The 22,215-nt window shown below is 37.8% G+C and overlaps 1 protein-coding gene across 6 annotated transcripts in view; it reads left to right on the forward strand.

Annotated features, from left to right (window-relative positions):
* The window catches only part of KLHL32 (kelch like family member 32), a 194,561-nt gene that overhangs the window by 141,950 nt on the left and 30,396 nt on the right, over positions 1–22,215 (forward strand). For 3 of the 6 annotated variants that reach the window (XR_004422616.1, XM_033102242.1, XM_033102241.1), the window contains one exon: positions 19,471–20,193. Coding sequence is in view for 5 of the 6 variants with exons in the window: in XM_033102241.1 (XP_032958132.1) it covers positions 19,471–20,193 (723 nt within the window). In the remaining variant the exon portion in view is untranslated. Of the gene's footprint in view, positions 1–19,466; positions 20,194–22,215 lie in introns of all 6 variants that reach the window. The other 3 variants (XM_033102237.1, XM_033102239.1, XM_033102238.1) reach the window with 1 other exon arrangement.

Below are 22,215 nucleotides of genomic sequence, written 5' to 3' on the forward strand. Positions count from 1 at the left end.
TGAAATTCTCTGCAGAATGACAAATAATTTTTCAGTCTCCTGCATACATTTTGAATAAAGGAGGGAACATAAGGAAGATTACATGAAGATGGGAGAAAGCAAGGTACAGGATAGTTAGCAAGACTGTGTGCTCTCTTGAGGGTGATTAATCCTCCGAGGGGTCTGCAAAAGAAGCATTTCAAAGGTGTGTTAACCTAGATGCACAAAAACAATGGGCAGGGCTTGCTTAAGGTGAAGGTACACCTTTTATAGGCCTGGGGTGTGACTATCCACCATGCTTGATTAGGAATTTATGATCTGATCATCACCCTGTGAGGTTACTTTTGGTCACTGAACTTTTATATATCCCTTTTTTGTCCATAGGAAAAAACTAGTAATTTATTGAAATAAATAAATATTAGTTCCCTTCCAATAGAAATGAGTCTGTGGCCCATATCCTGCATCACCAGACTGTGTCTATGGGAATCCTTCTGAGGCCAGTTGAGTGCCCAGGTACCACGGTGTTCATGCCAGTTGGCGATGTCAGCCCATAGTGATTTCCTGTTCTGGGCATTCTAAGGAAGAGGGTCTAAACTTAGCCATGGAGTGGCTCAGAGGCCCTGGAATTATTTACATTCAAAAGAGCTGTTTGGAGAAGCCTTGACATTTATCGCTGGATACTGACATCCTTACACATTGATTCTCCCACCTCTGCCTCCAGAACTTGTGCTACAGGCAAAAACAAAGAAGAACACCTCACCATGACACACCTGGAGGAGAAAGGGAGCCGTTCTAAGACAGTAAGCATGGGCAGCATTCATAGAGAAATATAATTCCTTGACTATTTTTTGTGCCCGCAATACAAAGCAATGCATTCTCTGTGGTGAGATTCTTCTCCTGAGTCTGACCACTTCCTCGTTACGTGGGGTGGCACGTTGGAGGAATGAAAACAGATTTCAATATTCTGGTGCATAAAATATAATCAGGGGGAAAAAATCCTCTTAGGAGAAAACAAAGTCCTTGATGGGTTCTAAAGATAGATATCACAGATTTTTTTTTTCATTGTTCCCTTTGTCTACAGGAAGTATTTTAAGTCAGTTTCCATAACTGGCACAGATCTTATGCTTCAAGAACAGAAGCTAAAAAAGAGCCCTGCCTGCTGGAGGTTAAATGCACATACCTTCTTTGTGTGCGTTCTTGTTAGTGAGAAACGGTCACCTCCTCTGGCCACAAAAGTAAATCAAGTAATTGAAGGAGTGATGGATGGTATGCAAAAGTTTAAATGTTTTAGGAGGACCTATCTTACTAACACTTTAAAACAAGTGAGCATCATATCATTAATTTTGATTAATTCATTTGCTCTTAATATAGCTTTTAATTTGTAATTCTATGTGAATTACAATGTAATTTGCCATTAATTATACTAAATTGACTATAAGTCAACCAATCACAGTGGGAAATTACTTACAGATGAAAGTAAAACTAAACCTCTCCATCCAGAAAGGATCACACTTAGTTAAATGCACGTTAGGCATCCCTCGCTTTGGCTGTGAGAATGGCATTGAACCTGCTGAGGACTAGCAGCAATTTTTCTTAATCTGCCCACTTCTGGGACTAAGTGTTCTTTGGAGTGAAGCTCAAGATACAGGATAAATGATAAAGTAAACAAAGAGGTGACTTATCAGGTTTGCCAGGTCCCCTGAAAAATCTGTCTGTTCCTCTCATCTCATGTAAGATTTAGGCCATGCGGAGAGGTTGTGCAGTGCTTCCGAATGATTAATTCCACACCTTTTGGATGCTAAGGGTTAGGACAGGCACTTACCCAGGTTGGCCTGCTCTTCCTTCCCATGCTCTGAGCCAGCTAGGAAATCCTGTTTTAAATCCCATGTGCTATCAGTATCCTGGAGCCACTCCTATTTGACCAATACACAAACTGCCTTCTGGACAGAAGGATGTTGTGCCTTAAAATGCCAGCACCACACTGGGAGAAGAACTAATCCTCCAGGAGATGAGAGAGCATGTGTGTGTCATTGGGAAAGCTTGCCAGAGGTGCCTGTGTGCACACAGTAAAGTGACCGCTGAAGAATACGGGCACTTGAGAAAGTGGTGGGAGAACAAGGATGGATGGATTTGGAAAATACTTGTGTTTGAAGCATTTGCCAGATAACTTCTTTTGAGGATTGTCTCCTAAAAAACAATCAGAATGAAAACTTTGAGATGCTACAGAATGTTATATGAGTTAGCGATGCCCTGCTTGAAGTATATTTATGTGTAGGTAGAACCATAGGAATTTTATACATTCTGGATAAATTCATGGTGAACAATTAACACATAAAATGAGATCTAGCTATGAGAGAACAAATGTTGCCAAATATTGTATGGAAAATTCTAGGCTGTTTTTAATAATTTTTTTTATTAGTTTCAGGTGTACAAAACAACGTAATAGTTAGCCATTTACACCCCTCACAAAGTGATAACCCCCCTCCCGCAATCCACTACCCCTCTGACATCGTATATAGCTGTTACAGTTCCATTGACTCTGTTCCTTATGCTGTATCCACTTCCCGTGAATATATATATATTTAACATTCAATATTATTCAGCTTCAGGTATTACTTTGTTAATTATATATCTGTATCTCATCATTCCAACACACAGTCTGACAAATAAAATGGCCAAAGTTTATGTAAAAATTTTGAGTAGAGAGGTTAAAACTATCCTGAATTCTGAGCCAGCAGCCACAACACTGTCCGTTATCTCTTACACACATGCAGGTGGGGTTTATACCATACATACACTCGCAGGTAGACACACACACACACACACACACACACACACACATAACACACACACACAAATGCATATTAATCTTTGCAGCTAAAAGAATTTTCTTTGTTTTGCAGTACTAACTGGAGTCATAATACTCACGTGATTAGCTGGTTGAGCTCAAGTTTAAGAACAAAATAGAAGTTTGAAGTTTCTTTATGTCCCTTCAAGTGTATATTCCATTCATTACTAAATTTTTTTAAGGGTGTTAATGTCTGTAGTTTGTGGACAGTAGCTGTTGTATGAATGCAGCTTTTCTTGCTTAAATTTTCTTCAAATCCCTTTTATGCTAAATTTAGCCTGGCCTATTACAGAATTGATTATGTCTTATCCTAAATATTCTTTCTGATACATCAGCATTAGAGTTAGTGGGTTCCAATCCCTTTCCTACCTTGTGGTTCCCAGTATAGCTTCATGTTCCTAACCAGCAAGAACCCCTATTCTATCCATGCTCTCTGATGGATGAGCTCTTTTGAGCTCTTTTTTTTTTTTAAGATTTTTTTTAAATTAAAGTTTATTGGGGTGACAATTTTTAGTAAAGTTACATAGATTTGAGGTGTACAATTCTGTAATACATCACCTATCTATATATCACATTGTGTGTTCACCTCCCAGAGTCAGTTTTCTTTCCATTGCCATATATTTGATCCCCTTTACTCTCATCTTTTGAGCTCTTAATGTGGTGATCTTCGAGAACAGTAAAAACTGGGGCAGAGGAACTCGTACTGAAGTAAACAGAACAGTGGGATTGAGAGAAGACATTTACAGGGTATTTCTGCCCTGGGTTTTATCTTCTCATCATTTAGAATGTCAGTGGAATAAATGGGTCTGTTAATCAAACAGCACTGAGAGGTTAGGTCATTGGAAGCCTTTTTAGTCATTTTGTGCTTTTCAAGAGTGAATTTGTTAGAATTATGCTGAATACCCACTTAAAGCCTCAGCTGATAACCCTACCTGTGTTTTATAACACTGCACTGTCAGAACTCATAATAAGTCAAACATTCTTTCAGTGGTGCTCATAAGGGAGGAAAAAAAAACCCCCACAAATTTAAGAGTAATTTCAGATTGTAAATGAAAAGGAGAGGCACGACTGTTCATTTGCACCAATCATGCCTTCCTTTCATCTGCTCTGATTAGGCCTGGTGCGGTTTCATCAGACCCCTCCATCACCGAGCTGTCACTCCAGCCGTCTGTTGATTGAAAACAATCAAGGCTCTGATGGCACAATTATTCTGACCCTTTAACTAGAGGCTGCTGTGATAATGAAAGGTTGATTATGATAGTTTGTGCCTCTTTCAGTTTGCCAAGAAGGTTAATTTGGGCATCAGACGGATGTTTAATGGGCGCTTGCTGGCTACACTGAGGTAAATGAGAACGTGCAGTCTTGGATATTGCACGGATATAGTTTGGCTGTCAATCATTGTCATTTGGAGTTTGTGCCTCACACTCTGGAAATCACATTTTATTTTTTCCTTGGGATTTAATTTATTCTGTGCCCTGAGGAAGTTCTTTCACTCGGTGACCTTCACAGCAGCTTTCTCTGCCTTTTTTTTTCTTTTTTCAAATGGAGCTCAAAGGCACAACACATCTAGAAGAGCATTTTTCTTTCATTTTCACTTAAAAATGGAAAGTTTAAAAATCCATCCTTATCACTGCTTTCCAATAGAGCAAATGTTTCCATTCCGCTTGTGCAGTGGGGAAGTATAAATGACAGGGATACTTCAGCCAGTTTCCTAATGCAACAGCCCACACAGTTGTTCTGCCCTGTTTCTTACACTAACCAGCAAATGTTGTAAATTCAAAATGGGCACATACATGGAATTGAAGTTTCTGTTCTCCTTTCATTTCTCTCACTGGCATGTCTCACAGCAGTTTTTTGCATTCCTGTTTCCAAGCATAGCCTCTTACTCCTTCCTCCTCTTTTGCGAAGCTTGGGGAGGGTTTGAGGCAGAGAGACAGATATTTATGAAATACGAAGGTTATTAAAAGTTGCAAATTTCAGTTTGTATAAATCCAGCACTTCATCTTGTTGCTATTTGAAGCCTAGGGTAAAAATGACGCAGGCAACTCATACTGCCGGAGTTTACAATGCGCGGCTCAGTACAGTCTTCTTTGATGCGTACCCTTTAAAAAAGAAAAATAGAGGGAAAGAAAAAATGAAGGAACACTTTTATTTCCGTCTCCAAGCTGTGCATAGTGGTCTCATAGATTAGGCATCTGCGAGCTGGAATCATTGTTCTGCTTTTTCATTTGTGTTGTCTTCACCCCCGCCCCCGCACCCCCCCCAGTGAACATTCATCGGCACGTTTCCACATAGGCTTGGACATTTTTTCTCACATGTCAGTTGTAAAACAATTAAGTCTATAGATGGTAAAGTGACAGCATCATAATGATCATAATTTTACTTCAGGTGTTCTATTTTCACATTATTTCTTGCTTTAAAACAAAAGCTACTTGTTTTTGAATGGTAAAGAGAGTCATTAAACCATAATTCAGTTTCACCTGAGCAGACTCCAAAAATGAATTAAGTCATTGAATCCAGTTTCTGTTTTTATACAGCCTTATGTAAGCAATAATGCTCTTTAAAATGTTTACTTAAAAATAAATAAGAATAAGATTGTGCATATACCGGGGGCGCTAAAAGAATGTATACAAGTGGACACTTTGGTCAACATTGCTCAGTAGTTTGCCATGATCAGAAGTGTCTGGACGCTGATGGTAACTACTTTGAGCACCTCTCGTAATTGCAGAAGTCAAACATCACTTGTATTCATCTTTTGTTATCAGTATATATTGAGTATTGCAATTTAAATACAGTTTTCCTTTCTTAAAATGTGTATTTTTTTGGCTCTCTCTCTCTCTCTCTCTCTCTCTCTCTCTCTATATATATATATATATATATATATATATATATATATATGTATCTCACACACAGATACACACACACACACACACACACACACACACACACACACACACGGTCTCACCAGATTCTTCACCACATTAGACCACAAATGATTATTTTTGTTTAGCTGTATGGACAGCATGGATAAAGTAGCCCTCAGGGATGCTTAGTAAAATTATTGATTACTTACGTTGTGTTTTGTTTAAGTAATGGGGAATAAAAAGGTAATTAGGAGAGAAATGTATCAGTCAAACTGATCAATAGCTTTTTTGGTTTTTTGGTATTTAGAAAGTAGTGTGAGGTTTACTTTTAATATTAATGTGCGTTATCTGTGACATTGAGTGATTTTATTTTCTAGATTCACCATGCTTTCAAATTAATGGGATTCACGCAAGGACTGTTTCCTCTTAAAGGGAGTATAACTCATTATTTCAAATTATTTTTGGTGTAAGCCTGGCTGGATTCCTACCTTCCCTCAATCTGTTGTACTCTTTATATCTAAGTATGGAAAACCAGTGTCCAAGATAAAGGACTTTCCTTACGTCATCCTAAAGCCTTCCCGCATGCCCACGTCAGGAGTCTCCCCTTGACTCAGTGCACTGAGGCTGTGTCCCCTTAGCAGTGATGTCCCCCCTCAGAAGGTCCCGCAGTGTATCTCACACTTCATCTCTTGGCCTGTACCGGCATTTGTTCTGCTCCCAGGGCTGGGCCTGGTCATTGGATCCAGTTTCTCTTTCCTCTTCCATCCTTCCATCTCCCCCCTTAAACATCCCCTTGCTCTTCAAACATGTTGTTCCTCCTAACCTTGTAAGGATGTCTCAGCTCTGAGACTTCTCCTGATTGCCGTCTCACAACTCCTGTTTTTCTCTCATTCAGCAAACACTTATGGGTTTCCTCCTAGGTGCCAGGCTTTGGGGCTGAAACACGATCCTTCGTTCAGTGTAGCCTTTGGAATGGCTACTACTGATACCGTCATCCACTAAAGTCCCCTCTTCCCTCATGAGTCTTCTGAGATTGTCAACCACTGGTTCTGCTGTACTGGGCCCGTCTTTCCATATACCCATTTTCCCTACATGACTGTTATAGACTTGCTCTCTAAGCCACGTCCCCCAGGCAAAAATTGTATGATAATTGTGTTGAAGAGTATATATTCTTTGACAAAAATATTGTGTCATTATACTCAAAGGTGTTGCAAGGTGTGAATAGAAGATTCATTGTTCCCTAGTTATTTATACGATGAAGAAATGAAGTTAGAGAATCCACTGTGAAATATTCTATTTAAACATCAGTAGCCAGGATGAAATTCACATAACGAAGATGGTTTTCATCGCATTTCACTGTATTCTCTGCCACTCACTGGCCCGGGATCCCCAGGCCCAACCCACCAGCTCCATCCCTTGATAATAGAGTCTGGGCCCTGGCTGTGTTTCATCATGTCCTTCAGTTAGCGCGTTCCCCACTCCAATCACTAGATTCTGTAGCTATAAATTAACGTTTAAAGTGACTTGTGAGGATTCTTTTTATTTGGAGACTGACAACATTAAGTCCTTCAGTGCAATTTAGTTACTTCCTGGACATCCAAATTCATCGTAGTACTATTTATTTGAGGAATCTGAATTTCTCTGTATCAGTGGCCTGGGGCAGCTGCTTGAGCCTGTGAGGTCCTATTGGTCACTAAAGGTTTAATTTCAGGGAGGTATGTGTGCAGTGAATCTACTGTTGGTTCATTATTATTTGAACCAGTTTGTAAAGAAATATTCAAAGGCTCGATGCTCTCAGGGTGCTCCAGGGCATGTTTACAAATTAAACAGCTATTTTAAAAACCATAACATTTATAAATGTACCAGCAATATTTAAAACACCCATGGGGAAAACGGTAACATAAAACGATGGTTTTTACGTGTGTCTGAAAATTTGCCTACAGTAAATTGAAACTTCCAAATTCGTAGGATTTTTCTTTCTCTAATTTCATATTCCATGAGTATGTTTTACAGAGATACATTAAGACACTCGAGGTCAAGAGTAAGTCTTGAGTTTTATGGTACGAATAGAGCTTGGAAGTGAATGGCAAATAAGAGTGTATATATGTGTACTGATTATAATCTTCTTTCTCACCAAGTAAGTTCCCGGTACATAATGGACACTCAGTAAAAGACCAAGGAATGGATGAATGAAAAAACTAAATGAGAAAACTCACATTTATATCATTTTCCCCAGAGCAACAAAACAAGATGAAAAGTAATCAACTCAATTATTATTTTAGTTTTCTCAAGCCAGATAGCGTAGTTCATGTATATTTTTTCTTGCTACCAAATTAACTGAGTTGAGGGGACTCATGGACATAAATTCAAGTATTTTTAATGGGAGACTCAAGCCAAGTAAAGAAAGTGAATATATGCTGAGTGTTAAGCAGAGACAACTAGGTTTATGTCTCTATCTCTTATTTTATTCATTCATTCCTTTATTCATGCTTTTCTGACATGGGATTTAAGAAAGCCAGACACCTGAACTTACTAGGTTAGAATTACTGAATTCATTTGTGTGAAAATAGGCTCATCGTAAGGGCTAGTTTATAATCTGCAACAGATTTCTGTCATACTTTTATTATTACTTTGGTATCATTTTATAACATGTGAAGTATTCAATACCGTGGAGGAAGATGCTTATCAACTACATGAATCTCAAAACCTAAGTCACTAGTGCACAATATTGTGTTACGTAAGAACAGTCTGGATATGCTGGCTTTATCATGAGTTCAGAAGGATAACTGAAGGGAGGGTTAGCTCCGCTTCTTGGTGGTACATTGCCATCACGTTAATTCTGTGTTTTCGTAGTTTACCAAGCACTTTCACATGTTGTCTCATTCAGTCTTCTACAGACCCGGTGATGTAACTAATATCACCCTTGTTTTACAGATGATGATGAAACAGCCTCACAGTCTGTGATGTTTTTTATAAATGTTGAAGTCCATTAAGTTGTAGGAAAAGGTCTTCCGACATCAAGTCCCACCTCCTTTCATTGTGTCACGTTCGCCTCCATAGGCATCAGTGGTAGAAAAAAGCATCAAAATTTCCCTGGTCATTTCAGCTGACTTCACCCTGATGATGCATCCTCCTTGCATGCTCTAGCTGGTAAATAACGTGAAATGGTTGGTGTAAGCCATTCAGGGTCACTCTAGTTCGTCCTGCGAGTGGGATACAGCAGGGTTTTCATCTATTGACCAAGTATGGTTTCTCTCATTTTCCAGTGTTCTTCTAACAGTATAAGGTTAATATCTCACTGACCACATCTTAAGTCCCTTTTACATCCAGAAGGATATCATATATAAATATGCAGACACTAACATTTTACTTAGAAGTCTCATGTCTTCCGTCCAGAATCAATGGTTAGGTGGATGAGTATTATTTTTTGGCCCAGGAATCATTGTCAGACCATTGTACGGCAAATAGAGGAAGTTATTTCCAGTTGTTCCTGAATTCTGCTGAATATGAGAAGGCTGAGTGGGTTTCATTTTCCCTGAAACATCACTGGCATTTGTAACGTTAGTTGTCTTTATTGTCCCGTCAGATATTCTTCCCATCTAAAAAAGTTTTGTATATGCTAGATATGGGGATGGTATATTTAAAGATAGTCCTGAGCTAAAAATTTATGTGAATAATTTGCAAAATATTTGCATTTATATCTAAAATCTTGTCATACAAATTTGAAATGTGTGTTCTTTGATGAGGATTACTTTATTTAATAAGAGTTGGTATCTGCTGAGTGAGGTAGTATGATCTGAACAAAGTTGTTCCCAGGGAGAAAAGGGCTATGATGTAACCTGACCCTATACATGTGGGCCTGAGTGCACATGCACTTTTACGTGCACACACTTGTGCCTGTATTTCTGGTGAGTACAAAAACATCACTTTGATTTTCTAGTAAGAGATTTATGAAAACTGCACTATGGAAACCTGCAGCGTGGATACTAGACACAGTGATTAGTTTGGGTTGCCTCTCCCATCTATAGGAATTTTGGAGGATTCGACTTTAAAAAATTACTTTTTGGTGGATGCATAGATGATATGTATCCTGTAGGCAGAAGAGACTTTCTCATCAACTCACTCGTTTTACAGAGGAGAAGCCCAGTGACTGGTCTGATGTTGGCTTTGTACTCATGCTGCTCTGTGCATTGACTTTTCAAAGATCAGCTTAACTTGGTGGCCAATTCTCACAAGTAGAAAGGACATCACAGTATACTAACCTCATCTCTTTCCCTGTCTTTGTTTTCTCTTTATCTTAATATACAATGTGCCTTTTGAAAAGTCCTTTTGTGTTATAAGACTGAACCCAAGAACAGCTGAGGTCACTTTTTATTCTTTCCCCTTTTTCAGGAACGTCTATGTGGCAGGCCTCAGGGTAGTTTTCACTGTGTGTCCTCCAGTCCTAGGTATTTGTCCCCATCTATGGGGAAGAGATACCCTAGGTCTCAGGGGCTTGTGCTTTTGATGGACTGCAGTGTGCATTTCTAAAAATATGTATAAAGATGATTGTCACGAACAATTTCTTCTGTTCTTTCAGTTTTGCATTTAAAAATAATTTCAAACCTAAAGAAAAGTTGCAAGAATGAGAATAGTACAAAGAATAACCATATAATTTGCTGATTTCTTAAATTACCTCATTGGCTTTATCATATCTTCTCTGTCTCTCTTTAAATATTCATCTATAGATAGATGATGGATGGATGGATAGACAGACAGACAGACAGACCGATAGCACTCAAGTGAGCACTGTTAGAATTTTTAATATTCCTCCACGGTAACATTTTCATTGTTCTGGCAGAGGAAAATGCTCTGATCCTGAATCCCTACTTTCTGGTGCTTTTGGATTTTATAGGAATGTCTTTTTGAACAGAAAATTTACATTGGGTTTCAGAGAAGAGAATATGCATACAAAATTTGGTGCATTTATTTATTAATATGAATTTTCCTCTCAATGACAGTCATTAGTCTGGTTTAATATGTCACCATTTGAACCTGCCAGGACTCGCTTTAAAGAGATGAGCTTCTGTGTAGTTTAATGTGGCAATTCTTAGCCCCTGTTCAGTGGCACCGGGGAAACTTTCCACTTTCAACATCTAAAGAAACTATGCAATAGTATGCAATAGTAAAATGGTATCTTGCTGAAGTTCTATGTTTGTGTTTAATAGAATTTAAGGCATTATAAATAATACATAAAATAGTATACTTTAATGTGATAGTCAATGCAACTTTCCTTGGAGGACATGGATGGGAAGGTGGAGCGTGTGCCTGATACTCTGTTTAGAAAGGAAAAAGTCTGTCTGTGTGTTGTCACTCATCCTATTAAAACACGCTTCTGTGGCTTCCCACTGCTTGTTGCCCAAGAGCTCTTTCACATGCTCCGCTCTTTGGTGGAGGTTCAGGAATGTCAGTCAGTTGTGGGTTTGCTCCTGTGTCCTTCCTTTGTCCCTTTCTGAACTGCTGGAAGTGTGGGATTTATGCTGCCTTTTGGGCACTGAGGGGAGACTGGTGCCCTGCTTATCTCAGTAGCATGACAGGACTGGCAAAGCTATAGACACGTGTGCCTTCACAGCATGGGCTCCTGCAAGATGGAGGGCTCAGTGTGCCCCTACAGCAAAGCTGTCTGCAACCAAGTTTTAAGTAGGAGAATAATGATAGCTACCCCTGGCTGTGGGCAGATACACCAGTCCTTGCTTATTACTCAGCTCTAGCCAATGAAATCTGTGATGAGAATATCCTTTTCCATGAAAAAGAATACTTATGAACCAAGACAGAGCAATAATTATTGCTTTTATTTTATTTAATTTACGTGTGTGTGTGTGTGTCTTCTATTTTTTGTGGGGTTTTTGTTTTGTTTTTTCTTTTCTGAAACAAGAAACATCTGTTTTCTCACAATTCTTACAACTGGAAATCTGAGATCAAGGTGTCAGCAGGGTTTGTTCTTCTGCGGCCTCTCTCCAAATTGTGGAGGGCAGTCATTTTTTCTGTGTCTTCACATGGTCTTCCTTTTGTATATATCTGTGTCTTAGTGTCCTCTCTTTTTTTGTTTTATTGTGATAAAAACACATAATATAAACTTACCCTTAACAGTTTTTAAGTGTACATACAGTATTTTTAACTATATGCACGTCATTGTATAACAGATCTTTCTGAAACTTTTTGTCTTGACTGAAACTCTGTACCCTTTGATCACCTCTGCTTCCCTCTCCCCATCGGCCTCTGGCAGCCACCAGTCTAGTTACCGTTTCTTTTAGTTTGATTACTCTAGATACTCACGTAAGTGGAGTGACGCACAGTTCTGTGACTGGCTTATTTCACTTAGCATAAGGTCCTCAGCTCCATCCGTGTGATAGCATAGAGCAGGATTTCCTTCTTTGTAAGGCTGGATAATATTCCATTTTATGTACACCCCACCTCTTCTTTATCCATTCATCCACTGATGGGCATTTAGGTTGCGTCCACATCTTGGCAATTGTGAATAATGCTGCAATTAATATAGGTGCACAGATACCTCTTAGAGATCCTGTTTTCTTCTTTAATACATATTTTTAATTGAATTATAGTTGACATACATTATTATGTTAATTTCAGGTGTACAGCATAATGATTCGATATTTTTACACATTATGAAGTGGTTACTACGCTAAGTCTAGTTACCATCTGTCACCATACTACTTCCATATTATTGACTGTGTTCCCCATGCTGTACATTACATCAAGATTCTGTTTTTAATTCTTTTAAATATATACCCAGAAGCAGGAGTGGTGGATCATATGGTGGTTATATTTTTAACTTTTTGAGGAACTTTTCCCATAGCAGCTACATCATTTTGCAGCCGTACCAACAGTATACAAGTCTGCATTCCCAATTTTTCACATCCTCACCAACACTTCTTTTCCATTTTGTTTTGTGTTTTAAATATAATGGCCATCCATACAGATGTGAGGTGATATTTCATTGTGGTTTTGATTTGTATTTTCTTGATGATTAGTGGTGATGAGCACTTTTTCATAAGCTTGTTGGCCATTTGTATACCTTCTTTGGAGAAATGTCTATTCAAGTCCTGGTTTTCTTTTTTATTAAATTTATTGAGGTGACATTGGTTAGTAAATTTATGTAGGTTTCAAGCGCACAGTTCTGTAGCATATCATCTATATATCACATTGTGTGTTCACCAACCAGAGTCAATTCTCCTTCCATCACTATGTATCTGAAAACATTTATCTGTAAAGACATATGTACCCCTGTGTTCACTGCAGCATGATTCATGGTGACCAAAACATGGAAACAACCAAAGTGTCCTTCTAGATGATTGGATAAAGAAGATGTGGTACATATACACAATGGAATATTACTCGGTCACAAGAAAAGATGAAATATTGCCATTTGCGACAACATGAATGGATATTGAGATTATCATGCTAAATGAAATAAGTCAGAAAAAATCAAGAACCATATGTCTTCACTCATATGTGGGGATATAAAACTGAAAGCAACAAATGAACAAGACAACAAAGAAACAGAGGTGGTTTAGTGATTCCAGAGCGTATGGAGGAAGGGAGTGGTAGAGGACAGTAATAGTTATTGCTTTTAGACAGTGTTTAAGGGCTTTATCTTTTGTTAGTTTTGATTAAAAAGATTTGATGACTCACCCGATGAGAGCTGCTTTTATAAAATGCATTTATATATGTGTGTGTGTGTATCTGTGTGTATATGTGTGTACACATATATGTGTGTATAGATATATATGTGTGTGTGTATATATGTTTGTATGTATGTGTGTGTATATGTGTGTATGACTTACGTGTATGTATGTGTGTATATGTGTATGAGTATATATGTGTGTGTGTATATATATGTATGTGTGTATATATGTGCGTGTGTATATATGTGTGTGTGTATATGTGTATGAGTATGTGTGTGTGTGTGTGTGTGTGCGTGTGTGTGTGTATACCTTGTTGACCCTTGAACATCACAGAGCTTAGGGTTGCTGACTTCCACGCAGTCAAAATCCATGTATAATCTTTGACTCCCTAAAAGCATAAAACGACAGAGGGATACGGTATTCCCTCTGTATCCATGGGGATTGGTTCCAGGAACCCCAGGGGATACCAAAATCCACAGTCACTCAAGTCCCTTACATAAAATGACGTAGAACAATGCATACAGTTGGCCCTCCACATCCACAGATTCCCAACTGTGGATCAGAAGTACTGTTTTCAATCTGAAGTTGGTTGAATCTGTGGATAAAAAACCTGGGAATTTGAAGGGTCAACTGTATATTTATTGAAAAATATCTACGTATAAGTAGACTGCACAGTTCAAACTCATGTTCAAGGGTCAACTATATTTGCAAGATATAAAGGTACTTTTACTGAAGTGTATTGATGTGTATTCTTGGATTTGGGATGACTTCATAATTTATATATTTTCCAGGAAATCTGTAAGTGTGAGATTCTTATTTTTGTCATTGCTTTGGGGTCAAGTTGGGTGGTAATACACATACATATGGACATATCTAAGCAGAGTTAGACTTCAGAACAGCTACATTTTTCTAAGGTTCAGGAATTTTAGATTTCAAAACAGCAGCTTTTATCTGGGTATATTCAAACATGAACAGTAAAAGAATTTGGATCACAACTTGAAGACTTGTAATGTTAGGAATGTAACATTTATTCATATAATTGATGTATTTCTGAAATACCTGTACATATGAGTAAGTTACATAGTTTACTTGAATTAGAGAAAAAATTGTAGAATTTAAGATTATAAACTCTTATATTTAGGATTATATATTTTTATATTTTACTCTATAAAATAGCCATCAGTCAGCATACACTGAGAAAACTAAAAGGATGGGGTTGTCTTTTCCATATATTTTTGAGCTAGGCTTTGTTAACAAGGAATAGCCTACAATTATAAGTTCCCATAAAAAGTGAAATGATAATTCAAGACTCAAAGGATGCCCGTTCCTCTAAATACTTATCCTTTGATATCATTAAACTTACTTTTTATGTAGAAGTAATCTATAAATGAGACTCACAAAAAAATGTTGTCAACCTATCTTGATGCAAAGCATACTTTTTAAAACACACTTAATTTTTCTAATTTAGAGAATACAGAAATTATGTTTGGGTTTGAGTGCATCTGCCTGGATTCTATCTAAAAATAATTACTGATGGAAAAATAATGATGACATCATACAATAGAAAAGCACTTTGTATAATTTCAAAACTGGGGTTCCGGTTCCAGCTTTTCTACTAATTAACTGCAGGACTTGGAGTAAGTCAGATAACTTGTCTGTGATAGATAAAAATATATAGGGATTGATATTGTTTGTTCAAGAAAAATATGAGATATAACCTGAGAATAGTTGTAAAGAACTTTCCATTTATGCAACAAATACTTATAGCTCATTATGTGCCGGGCACTATTCTTATCTAGGATCTGAGGGTGCGATGAGTTGATGTTGGAATAACCTATAGCAAATGCTTCTTTTAGGAAGAAACAATTCTCCATTTGGGAAAGATGAACTGGATTGGGTCTCTCATGGTGCTTGGGAAATTTCCTGTAGTCTTTGGGGATGACAGTCTCGTGTTTCAGATGGTTTAGGAAACATCTTGCCTAATGGCCATGTTTCCTAAGGACTCTTTGTTGTGTCCTCCCAAGCTGAATCCTTGATTTCCACTCTTTCTGGCTTTGCCACAAAAAAGTAGGCAATAAGACTTTCTCTATGTGCTCCATTTTCCTCCCAATTAAAATGTGCTAGAGTTTAGGGTGATGAGATGTCAGTATGCCAGAATGAATAAGATAGAATAGGATTTCAGCCTTCCCTGAGTTATGCTTTCTCTGTGTAGTGTCATTAAAAGCCACCAGTTCCCATAATAACCATTTTCAAACATAAGCATCAAAATATACTACCCTGTTTCCCCGAAAATAAGACCTAGCCAGATAATCAGCTCTAATGTGTCTTTTGGAGCAAAAATTAACGTAAGACCCGGTCTTATATAAGATATAAGACTATATATCTTACTATAATATATTATAGTAAAATAAGACCCAGTATTATATTATATTATATTATATTATATTATATTATATTATACATCATCTTATATTATAGTAACGTGAGACTGGGTCTTATATTAATTTTTGCTCGAAAGGACGCATTAGAGCTGATTGTCCAGCTAGGTCTTATTTTCAGGGAAACAGGGTACAAAGCTAACTGTGGTCCTTGGGTTCTATGATGCCCCAGTGATGAATCAGCCTTCTGCTTCCTGTAGTCTCTAAACCGCTTAAATGTGCTCCAGGATTCCCTCCAGCACCTTGCCCTTAATTCCGCATGGGAGTGAACAGTGAGTGCTGTGGTGGGGTTCATGGTGGAGAAGTGATTTTGAGGCAGCCCATTTAAAAAAACAAATTTTTGTCAGTTCTTTCATTATTTCGATAAATAAGAATTATCCATGGTTTCTTAGTTTTTCTCTTTTATACTTTGTTGAAAGAAAAAAATAGTATAATAACACTTCTATATTTATTTATTTATTCATTAATACAAAAGAAAGCCGCACAGTGTTTATATGACTTCATGCTAGCAGAATCAGCTATTGATTCATAGACCTTAAAGAAGCAAAATCTTAAAATATGCTCTTACCCATAGTAAGATCTTACCTGTATCTTACTGTATGAGAAATATGCTATCTTACCCAAAATACTAAGTTACAAGTGTTCTATATCTTTATTAAAGCATCCTCCTAGACTTCATTTTATTTAAACCTTCTTAAATTTGAAACAACATACTTAATTTACTCTAATAAGGCAGTAGCTTACTGTTTCATGAATAGGAAACTGTCTAAAACCTTCCTACTCAAAGTGTGGTCCTTGGACCAGCAGCACACATCACCTGAGAGATTGTTAGAAATGCAGGTTCCCAGTCCTCCTACCCTTACCTATTGAATCAGAATCTGCATTTTGACCATAAACCCCAGGCATTCTGTGCACATGTTATGTTTCAGAAATACTGGATTTAAATCTCATTATATGTAGTGAGATTGGCTTGAAGTTGATGGCAGAATGGCTCACTGTAAATTGTATTTACCTTTGATCTGGAGAAGAGATAAACCCAAGTATGCATGACTTGTGTAGTCTAAAAATATTTATAGATGTAAAGGTGTGAAAATTATATGCAATCCGTGAGAAGTTAGAACTCTTGGCAACAAATAAGATAAAAGGAATCCCTGAAAATACGAACTAAATGTATGTGCACGAAATATTCTATAATGCAAAGTATTTGGGGAATTTCAACATGGAAAGCGTCTTGTTACATGTGTATGTGTACATGTGACATAGGGGTGACAATAGAGAGAAATCCAGAATTTAATCAATGCTAGATCACCGTGGTCACTTTTCCACTGCCAGTTTGATTTGTTAGAGATTTCTCAAAGGCAGAGAGCCTAAGTTGTGCCTTGTGTACTTCTCATGCAGTAAGTGACACTGCCAGAAAGATAAAGATAAACCAGAGAGTGTTAAGAGATGGGCTAGAAGATTGATTATGGTATAGGAAGAGCTGATTTATAAGGAAAGAGAAAAATAATTAAATGGGCAGCACTAGCTATAAAAAGAGGCTGTGGAGACATGGATATTTATCTAATGTTTCTCCAGTGCTGTGTCCTATAGTATCCGTATAAAAGATGCACAAATATTAGGATGTGAAAAAAAAAACTGTTACAAAGCAAAGCAATATCAGCTGGAATTACTCTATTAAATTAGGAGCGAAATCAAAGATGAAGTTTCAGAACATTTTACCTGGTGCATGAGAAATGGCCTTGAGCGGGATGACTTTATCCCCGACAACCTTTGAAAGCTCTGTGGGCAAAGAGTGGAAAATCATTTATGAAGTCGTTGAATTATCTTCCCAGGGAAATAATTGGAACCCCACGCCTTGAAACTCCAAATATTAGGGTGGAGAAAAATCAGGCTGTTGCCTGTGGGAACTTTCTCCGCTTCCGCAGAGATCTGGTAATTGATGAGTGACGTTCTTCTCCTGCGATATCTTTGATTATTGCTGATATCACCATACACAGATTTTTAAAATCGGGTTGGTATCTTATTTAAATTAAAAATGCCAGTTGCTAAAACCGAGTGTCACCCTTTTGCCCTCCATGATGTCTGCCTCCTAGGCATCGGTGGACTACCTGGCACGCAGTGACATTCTTTTGTTATTTTTCTAAACTGCGTCATTCATTAAAAGATGCAATTCAGTGCACGTTGGAAGTGACTTCACTTCCTACATTCTCATCGTTAGGAAAGCTAAAAAGATAAGCTGAAAATATGCTTTGGCTTTTGGAGCCAGTTGTCAGATGAAAACAAAAATTCTGAAAGTCTGAAATCATCTAGTGCTTCAGAGAGTTTAGTGATCTTTTTCACCAGGATGAAAACCAAGCTCCTGTTTGCCACAGAGTACTGGTCTGAGAGCACTACATTTCCTTCTTCTTCCCTCTAGACTTTTGCCCCAGTGATATGCATCAGCTGAAAAAGGAAATCTAGAACCCCAATTCCATGGCTCAGAAAGCAAGTAAAGCACAACAAAATTATTCAGTATTCTAATTCAGTACTTTTTCATGCTAATTCCTTCAGATCTACATTTGTGTCATCTAGGAGATCAAATTGTATGTAGGTGCTGCTAATAATAGTTCACATTAAATATGTGGAGATATTATATATACTTCTTTATGCTGGTGTGTGGGCAGGTTTGCCCAACTTAAATATTAAGTCACATTGATTAAATTACTTCAGGTGCTCCATAGCATGTATTGGTTTTTTGTTGATGGTATTTTCTGAACTATTATTCAGTTTTGTTATTTATGACTTAATGCACCTGCTTTAGTTTTTAGAAATTCTATTTGTTGGTAGTTAAAAGTTCCTTTTCTTCTTGAAAGAGATCTAGACCTCAACAAAAAGGTTAGGATTATTCTGCTATTGTGTTGATAATACAAAGATAATCTCCTCTATGTCCTGTTTCTCTGAAAATGTCTCTAACAAATTTCCAGTATCTTACATGGGCAAACAAACTGCTCTCTTGAAGATGAAAACTAATTAAGAAAAAAAGTTAAATTGACAGGTTGAAATCTTTCTTTTTCTTTTCTTGCTTCCTCACTGATATACCTACCAAAGGGGGAGGGAAAAAAGTCCTTTTTCTTTCTAAATCATTCTACTACTGTCATATTGATTTTCTCTCAAGTACACCCTGTGCTCTCAGATGATATCATATTTTCTTACATTACTTGTATTGATACAGCATCTTGACTCATGGGTTGACATATATTGTGTGAGCTGTGATGACACCACTCATCAATGACATTTCCTGGGGGTTGGGTGTACCAACCTCTTACACACGAAACACAAGGGAACAGGCTGGTTCACAACAGTATTTTTATTCTTTGAAAAGTGATTATTGTTCATTCAAAGACCCCGTCACTGTTGCTTAACATTGTTCCTAACTCCTACAATAATGTTTTGAGTTATTTTGTAATCATCTTCTTCTTCTTTTTTTTCACTGATGCAGAAAAAAAATTAAAAATTCCTCAACTGGGTATCAAAATATTCCAGTGTTACATGATTTGTAAGAAAAAGAAAATGTGTTATTAAGTGTCTGAAAGAATACACGCCTGTGTGCCGTGGCTTTGACTCTCTTTTTTGCCTTTGCATTCTCCTCTCATGTCACCTCCCTCTGTTTCAGCTAGCAGTGAGGTGGTTGGAACACAACTGCCATTACCAGTACATGGACGAGCTCCTGCAATATATCCGCTTTGGCCTGATGGATGTGGATACTCTCCATACAGTTGCCCTCTCCCACCCCCTCGTCCAGGCAAGTGAGACCGCAACAGCTCTTGTCAACGAGGCCCTGGAATACCACCAGAGCATCTATGCTCAGCCCGTGTGGCAGACTCGCAGGACTAAACCAAGGTTCCAGTCAGACACTCTGTATATCATCGGTGGGAAAAAGCGTGAGGTCTGTAAAGTGAAGGAACTTCGGTATTTCAATCCTGTTGATCAAGAGAATGCTCTCATAGCTGCCATTGCCAACTGGAGTGAGCTGGCCCCCATGCCCGTGGGAAGGAGCCACCATTGTGTGGCAGTCATGGGGGACTTCCTGTTTGTAGCAGGAGGGGAAGTTGAGCATGCCAGTGGCCGGACGTGTGCCGTGAGGACTGCCTGTCGCTATGACCCCCGCAGTAATTCCTGGGCAGAGATAGCACCCATGAAAAATTGCCGGGAGCATTTTGTGCTGGGTGCCATGGATGAATACCTCTATGCGGTTGGGGGCAGAAATGAACTGCGCCAGGTTCTGCCTACAGTTGAGCGATATTGCCCCAAGAAGAACAAATGGACTTTTGTGCAGTCCTTTGACCGATCCCTTTCGTGTCATGCTGGATATGTGGCAGATGGTCTTCTTTGGATATCAGGTAGAACATGCTTCATATGTTGGATTCATCAAAAAAAAACTTTCGTTGTGGCACAAATTTAAAAGTCAAACTTTGGTAGTGTGCCATGTGTATTTGAATGAATGAGCCAAGGATGCCATTTCAGCATTCACTTATTTTGCACCTAGTCTATACAGAGCAATGTAATGGGAAGTAATTGACCTTTCTGTGACTTCCTGAGTGATCAGAGGAGTAAAAATTCAAAATAGAAATTAATGGCCCATCACACCTCTTTTTCCACCTAAGCTTTTGTTGTTTAGATTGTCAGCTTTTGATATTCGTGCCTTGTATTGCATACCTTGTAGTTTATCCAGGTCCTTTGCTTTTACTTTCACACCAAGCTGCCTGCCTAGGAGCCTTTTATCAAAGACAGGGCAGGGGAAATAAAAGCCCAGTAAACCCATTTTGATGAGTATAGCAGTGGGTATATATCCAGGTAAGAGCATTCCTTTGCATTGAGGGAAAGGATTTAAGTTACTGGCTGAAATAATGTTTTGTATTATCTATGTAGTTACTCATGGTGTCCTAAGCCTTCATTCCTATTTACTCTCCTATTCTTCCTGATTATTGGGGGGCTACTATTATTTTAGTTTCCTTTTTTCTTTTTCTTCCTTCCTTTCTTTTTTTTTTTTTTTTTGATGTCTTTTGATTATGGACAAAGTAGAGATATAATGAACTCCATGAACCCATAACCCTAGCTTCAGCAGTTACTCACTCTTGCCAGTCGTGTTTCATCCACATCCACAAACTCCAAGTTCCTCCCAGCTGCCTTTTCACTTGTATAGGAGGAGTCTGTGAGGCAAGACCACATTACTAACCTGTGTTTCCAGTTCTGTCATTGAAAAGGCCTAAAATATTCCCCTTTGAAAGGTATGCCTGTTGGGGAAGAAAGTTGCACCTTCTCTTAGTTAGAAGAGACTCATTTTGTAACCCAAATGGAACTTGTTAAACGAATTTCCATGTCAGAGATAAAGAAAATCAAATAAATGCAGGAAGTCCTCACTTAACCTCATTGATAACTTCTGCAACTTTTAAGTGAAACGATGTATAATGAAACCACTGTTACCACAGGCTAATTGATATAAATAAGAGTTAAGTTCCTAGGACATCTCATCAATGTTATAACGAAACGATGTTGAACCAAACGACTTTCCTTTCCGAGGACTTGCTGTTCTAAAAGTAACTCTGAGATGTTTGTAACTAGAAGAAACAATCATTTTTAAATACACCTGTGAAGGCTTCTCGGTATCCCTCAATAATCTTCTCTAGTAGTTTAACATCTGCTCTGAAAATTTCTCCCTTGCATAAATTCGGTTGGATGCTGCCCATTTTTTCCTTCTGCTATCCTCAGTAGCCAGGGAGACAGCCACAGTCTCACTTTTTCTGGATTATGCCTCAATTATTGGCAATTTCACTGAAAAAAAAATAGCTCATGTCAGGGTTTAAATGCTTGGTAATTATGAATGAAGCTAAAATTAGGACTAAGGAAGAGGGTAACAAGGTGGACCCAACAATTACTGGCCTTATATGCCAAATAAACATCAGATGTGAGTGTATATGTTAATATATAGAGATATATTTAAATAAAAACCTATCTGGTGACTTTTTCCCCTTTCTTTAAGTACATATATCAATAGTTAAAAACAAAAAAAAAAGTCCACCAGGACTGTATCCCATTAGTGTTGCTGAAGAAACTTCATAATTGGCTATAAATAAGTCTTTGCTAATAGAAGGAACATTGTACTTGACTTGGATAACAAACAATGATGGATTTATGAACTCAATGTAATTTATATTTCCTTCCAGTGTACATTCCTTCCATTGACTTACTTAGTTTTCCTATGTTGTTAATATACTGCCTTCCTAAACAACCTTTTCTAAATTTTGTATGAATTTCTCATAAATATTTTCATAAATGTTTCCCTTTTTTAGCTTAAAACTAGCTTTTTAAAAAATACTGGAGTTTCCCTTTCCTAGTTTTTAAGCTATGACTACCTAATACCT

The sequence above is a fragment of the Rhinolophus ferrumequinum genome, chromosome 3 (genome assembly GCF_004115265.2).
Source record: "Rhinolophus ferrumequinum isolate MPI-CBG mRhiFer1 chromosome 3, mRhiFer1_v1.p, whole genome shotgun sequence".
NCBI lineage: Eukaryota > Metazoa > Chordata > Mammalia > Chiroptera > Rhinolophidae > Rhinolophus > Rhinolophus ferrumequinum.